At 30.1% G+C, this 5635-nt stretch overlaps 1 protein-coding gene across 2 annotated transcripts; it reads left to right on the forward strand.

The window, feature by feature from the left end:
- The first annotated feature begins 1522 nt into the window (after nt 1-1522).
- Nucleotides 1523-5217, forward strand: LOC127125758 (uncharacterized). Of its 2 annotated transcripts, none has more exons than XM_051054582.1 (5): nt 1523-1669; nt 2433-2580; nt 3186-3308; nt 4610-4712; nt 4816-5217. In XM_051054582.1, exons 2-5 carry the CDS (start codon nt 2486-2488, stop codon nt 5047-5049), a joined length of 555 nt encoding a protein of 184 aa, XP_050910539.1. In that variant the 5' UTR covers nt 1523-1669; nt 2433-2485; the 3' UTR covers nt 5050-5217. The 2 variants fall into 2 exon arrangements, with proteins under 2 accessions (XP_050910539.1, XP_050910547.1); XM_051054590.1 differs by having other exon boundaries at nt 1658-1781.
- Nucleotides 5218-5635: the final 418 nt, after the last annotated feature.

The raw sequence follows: 5635 nt of genomic DNA on the forward strand, positions 1-5635 counted from the left end.
ACAAACTTGTCCTTGTTCTTGGAGATCAGCGCAATATGCATCGATCTCGCCCAAGTATGGTAATTTTTATCATCAAGAAGAGGTGAAATGAGGATGATTGAAAGGATTTTCATTCGGATGTAGGTAATACGGATTCGACGATTCGGTGAAACTCTGGTTAGCCATGAAAACAAAGATAAAGAGATAGTAAGAATCTGCAAAATGGAACAGTAATGCAGTCGATTGGAGAGGGGAAAGGAAGAACAATGGCTACCAGAGCTAGTGAAGCTCTGATACCATGTCAATGTTCATATGAAGCAATGCAGTAGTAAGAGAAGATGCAACAATGTTCATATGAAGCAATGCAGTAGTAAGAGAAGATGCAATAATGACAAAAATAATGAAGATGGAATCAAGATTCATTCAAGAAGAAGAAGAAGCAATATCATAAAGTTCTTATGAAAACTGATAGAAGGAAGCAAAAATGATTGGTGCTTCTTGTATATTCAGATTATCCACATACAAAGAATGAATTAAATATCAGTATATATTACAGTATATATATATATATATATATATATATATATATATATATATATATATATATATATATATATATATATATATATATATATATATATATATATATATATATATATATATATATATATATAATATATATATATATATATATATAATATATATATATATATATATATATATATATATATATATATATATATATATATGCTAATAATAGAAAGGAGTTGGAAAAAAAATAGAAAAAATAGAAGTTAATATAATTCTGTTCAAAAGATTATAAAAGAATGGTGAGGTGTGGTTGAAAGAAGAAGGGGTTTTTTTCTTCTTCTTCATATTAGATAGTATTTACGATTTTAAGATAGAATAAGAGTATATAAACTCAAATAAAAATTATTTAAAAAAAAAATAAAAAAATGGTGACACCTTTGAAATTCTAATTTGCTTAGTTAACTTAAGAATGCGTTTTTTTTAAAATCATTATGTGCATAAAAAATGTATAAATTAATTATTTTTTAAATGTAAATGTATTAATTATTTAATTTACTCACAATAAAAAACTTTGAAATACCTTAGTACACAATAAATTTAAAACAATAATATTAATTTTATTCTAACATATTTATCTTCTTTTTAATATAATAAAGTTTATAAATAGATACTATACTTTTTTTTAATAGTAAAACCAATTATTTTAAAAATTATATTTATAAATTTAAGAGATACAATATTGATATTCATAAATTTTTGAGTTTTAGGTAAAAAATCATTTATTAGGAATAAAAATATCAAAGATAAATAATAATTAATTTGAAATATTATAAAAATGATTAATATGTGATTTTAAGTTTATTCTTATATTCTTTTCTAATGTATAATATAAAAAAATATAAATATATGTCTTAATAAGTATCGGTATGACTCTGTCCGACTCGGGTAAAATCTTTAAACCTCGAACATTTGTTTATACAAATTTATTGTCCGGTTTAATTATCTTGGTTAATAATAGCCTTGGTTCGTGGTTCAAACCGGATGAACCGTCCGGTTCAATTTTAAAACTTCATTACAAAGTGAAAGAGAAAAAAAAACACAAGGTGTGATAGCAAAAACAACGGTGCATAAAACTTGCATCTTCAAGGCACAACACAAGGTACTTTCACTCTCCATTGTTCTGCATCTCAATTCTCAAACCAATCCGTTGCTATTCTGCTTATCTTGTCACGTTTTCCATATTCAGTAATTGCAGTTCTGATGTGAATTAGGTCAATTTTTTGCGATCTGTCCCTAAATCCTAGTGTTACTGTTAATTGATAGGTATTAGGGTTTAATTGAATCGTTAACTAATATATATTAGGGTCGTTAATTGAATTGTTAATTGATAGGCATTAGGGTTAATTGAATTGTTAATTGATAATATTAGGGTTAATTGAATTGTTAATTGATAGCCATTAGGGTTAATAAATTATTTCAATATTAGTTTACTAAGAACTATTCAGCTCAATTTTTTTTTGTTAATTCTTCTGTGAAGTATCTACCAACTTTGCTGATGATTAGTTTTTAGAAAGTTGAACTTTTCACGCATTTGGTTTATCTCGTCATTGGATTGAGGTTGCTTGATATGGGATAGTTCAGATTTTAATACAAATTTAAACCTTTTTATGAGTAAAAGAATATACAATTTCAAATCTGTACCATCCGTCTCAATTTAACAATAATAAATACACCATTTTTATTGAAGTCTCTCCTCTGAACCTGAAATCTTGCTTGATAGATCAAAGACAAGTTTCACTCGTCGTCCCAATGTAATGTTGGTGATCCAGACCAATTTGTGTGGCTCAACTTTATTATGCTGTTTTTTGTTTTAAGTTTTATTATAATTATTATTCTAATTTTGGTTCTTGTTGTCTGAGCAGTAAGGGGTGCATTGTAGAAACTAGAGAGAGGGAAAAACAAAGAAGGGCGAGCAATGTCATTTATGAAAGGAAATTTGCTTTCTCGTACAAGAAAGCTCGTCAAGGGTTTAGCCAAGGCGGAGCCTGTGTGGCTCAAAGCCATGGAACAGTTAATATTCTGCTCTTTCATTTTTCGATGTCTTGAATTGGCTCCTGTTAATGTTAATTTTAGTTTTTATATTGTGTTATTTGGGAATTTCTGTATAGGTTTTTATCACTGACAGCTGAATGAGAAAACCTTCAATTTCATTCATAAGTTATTGCTCCCTCTCTCCTATGTGGTATCTAAACCATAGAAGAGAGTGTGATAATTCAAGGACTAATATAATAGATTATTGAAAATAGCTTACACACTATCTGATACATTTCTATAGTTCTGAAACCTAGTGGGGGAACAAATAGGAGAGGCAGTGATATTTTAGGGACAAAATTGATGGTTTACTCTTTGGTGCACAATGGTATTTTTCTTCAACGTTTGTTTCTCTTTCTGGATTTTTTCATCTTGCAAAATTTATCTTACTGTTTTTTCCTGAATTCACTAATGGTTCTTGTGATTCATGTGTTTTTCATCTTGCAAAATTTATCATGTGTTTGCCACTGCATTTTGATTTTCAAATATTTAAGCAGTGCTAATCTTTCTATGTCAATGTCCTTTTTATCATTTCATGAATGGGTGAAAATTGTGTAATATTTTGATTTTATTATGAATTCCAGGGCACCGCCAGCAACATTTCCACGGCCTGAGGGGAAAATTCCGACCATCACGCTTCCTGAAGATGTTTATGTAAAGAGATTTTATAAAAAATATCCAGAATCAAAATACCATGATCCCATCAAGTATGTCCTTTTTCTCATTTCTCTTGTTTTTTCTTAATCTTCAAGCATGTTATCCTATTTTTCTATTGCGGTGAACTCTGCTGTCTTGTTAATTTTTACGAGTTTGGTTTCTCTATAGTAATATGACATGATCATTAAGGAAATTTGTAGTTGATATTCTGAAATTGGAATTCATGAATGGGGAAATGTTGGACTTCAACATCCAATCAGTGTTATCAAATATCTGCCATGGCGGAACTATGGCGGATATACATGGCGGTTTTTGCGCTTGCAGCAATGGTAAATATCGTCCGATATTGCGGGTTTTTCTGCCATAATCCGCTATAACAATGCCACAAAGTGCCCGGTATGGTGGAATTTTGGCTCTGCCATGGACAACACTGGATCCAATTTGATTTTTGGTATATTCTTAAGAAAGAACTTTGGTGCTTTTTCCTAACTATAGCTTCTGGATGAGAATTTACAGATTGGTTCCTCCTCTTTAAACACATTTATTCATCTAAATATCTATATAAGAATGTTAACTACTTAGTTTGGTTCAATGCCTAATGTTAATAGCTAAAATATTTGTTAACAAATTTCAGTTCTGTATGATTGTTACCTTGTTCCTGATATGGTTCTTATTCATTTCTGATGTTTATTTTATTGGTTCAGAGGTCATGCTAGCCTCTTGTGTGACACAAAAACTGTTAGGAAATAGATCCGTCCTGTTATTTTTCAGTAGCATCTGGAATTTGGTTATGTTCTCTAGTTGAATGAATATTTCTCTCATAATGTGAGTTTATTTCTGTCAAGACAGGTTAAAAATAGAAATAACTATAATTTCTCTCATTTTACTTCCTTCAATCTTGTGGATTTGCGCGTTAAGTGGCTGAACTAATTCTTAAATATCAAACTTCTCGTGTTGTGAACTCTTAGTAACATGTTTCACAACTTCTCGATTGTATAATGTATGTCTTGTGAATCTGTTTCCTTTGCTATCTGCTAATTCTTAGCATACTTGCATGTTATGTTGATGGACGCGTAGTCCTCAAGTTATTTTTCCAAAAATAGTGTATGATATATCAATTCACTTAAGAATATGTCAATAGAAGAGCTGTTACTAATTGATGGAGCGTGCATACAATCAAGATTGTAGAGTGTTAGGTTTTTTTCCTCCCAAGACGTTTCCATCCGCTTGAGAAAACTCATACATTATCCATATTCCTTGTCTACTTATCTGTGGTGATAGTAAAATTTAAGTATAAAATGCATTATTTACCTATTAATATGTATGATTAATGTTTCAAGCTCAACAACAGGTTTAATGCTATCGATCCCCCTCCATCTCGTTTATTCGCCTTAAGGGTTCTTGAGTTGAAAGAGCAAGGCATTGTTGAGGAAGAAGCAATGGAAGTAGCAGATGTACATAACCTAAATTTGGTTCCTGAATATTTTCTCTCTGCAATTCGATTTACTCTTTTGCCGTCTAACAAGCACTTTTTGCCTTTTTATTTTTCCTTTGTAGATGGAATATCTAGCGGAGAAAAAGGCAAAGAAGAAAGCATATGCTCGTCTGAAGCAAATTGCGCGCCTCCAAGGAAAGAGACTGCCTCCAAACCCATATCCTTGTCCTATCAAGGAGATCCAAGCCGAGGAGAAGAAATATGTTCGTGATCGTTTCTTCAATCCCAAGATACTCGAAATTGTGAAACAAAAGAAAGAGGAATCCATGCAGAGATTTGGAAGAGGCGATTGGTGATTTTTATAGGGTAAAGTTAGAACATTCTATTGAATCTTTGCCTCTTTGAGCAAATAATATGTGACAGCCTGTTACTAAAAAGTGCATACTTTTGTTCTCAGATTAAGTATTTGCTATTTATTATTTTCTAAAAACTCTAATAGAAAGTTTTGCCAAAACTTCATGCTAGTAGTGCTCTTTGTTTTGTTGTCAATTTGTACACTAACTAATATGAGGATAGCTTTCTTAAACCACAAAAGAAATATATATATTTAGCTTTCTTCTAAATTTATATTGAAACATAGCTTTAAGGTTCTCAAAATAGAGTTTAAACGAGTATGAAATCCACCTGTGTTGAGGGGAAAATGGCTGGATAATAATTTTACATCATTCAAAATCAACCACCCATGATACAAACTAAATTATTATATTTTATTATTCTATAGTATACTTATAGTGTTATCTCAATAAATAATTTATGTATTTTTTATCTTTATATGTTAATTTTTTTTATTAATCTATAGTTATATGATATGTTATAAAGATGTGTAAGATATTAATTAATCTCAACGGTGCGGTGTTAATTTTGCTTGACAGAAAACTATTA

The sequence above is a fragment of the Lathyrus oleraceus genome, chromosome 1, assembly GCF_024323335.1.
Source record: "Lathyrus oleraceus cultivar Zhongwan6 chromosome 1, CAAS_Psat_ZW6_1.0, whole genome shotgun sequence".
Classification (NCBI taxonomy): domain Eukaryota; kingdom Viridiplantae; phylum Streptophyta; class Magnoliopsida; order Fabales; family Fabaceae; genus Lathyrus; species Lathyrus oleraceus.

Bases quoted from the DNA above. Each gene is read 5' to 3' on its own strand.
- LOC127125758 (XM_051054582.1), top strand. From the start codon at position 2,486: ATGTCATTTATGAAAGGAAATTTGCTTTCTCGTACAAGAAAGCTCGTC. The intron at 3,309-4,609 runs GTATGTCCTTTT...GCTCAACAACAG, and splicing joins AAATACCATGATCCCATCAA to GTTTAATGCTATCGATCCCC. The intron at 4,713-4,815 runs GTACATAACCTA...TTTCCTTTGTAG, and splicing joins AAGCAATGGAAGTAGCAGAT to ATGGAATATCTAGCGGAGAA.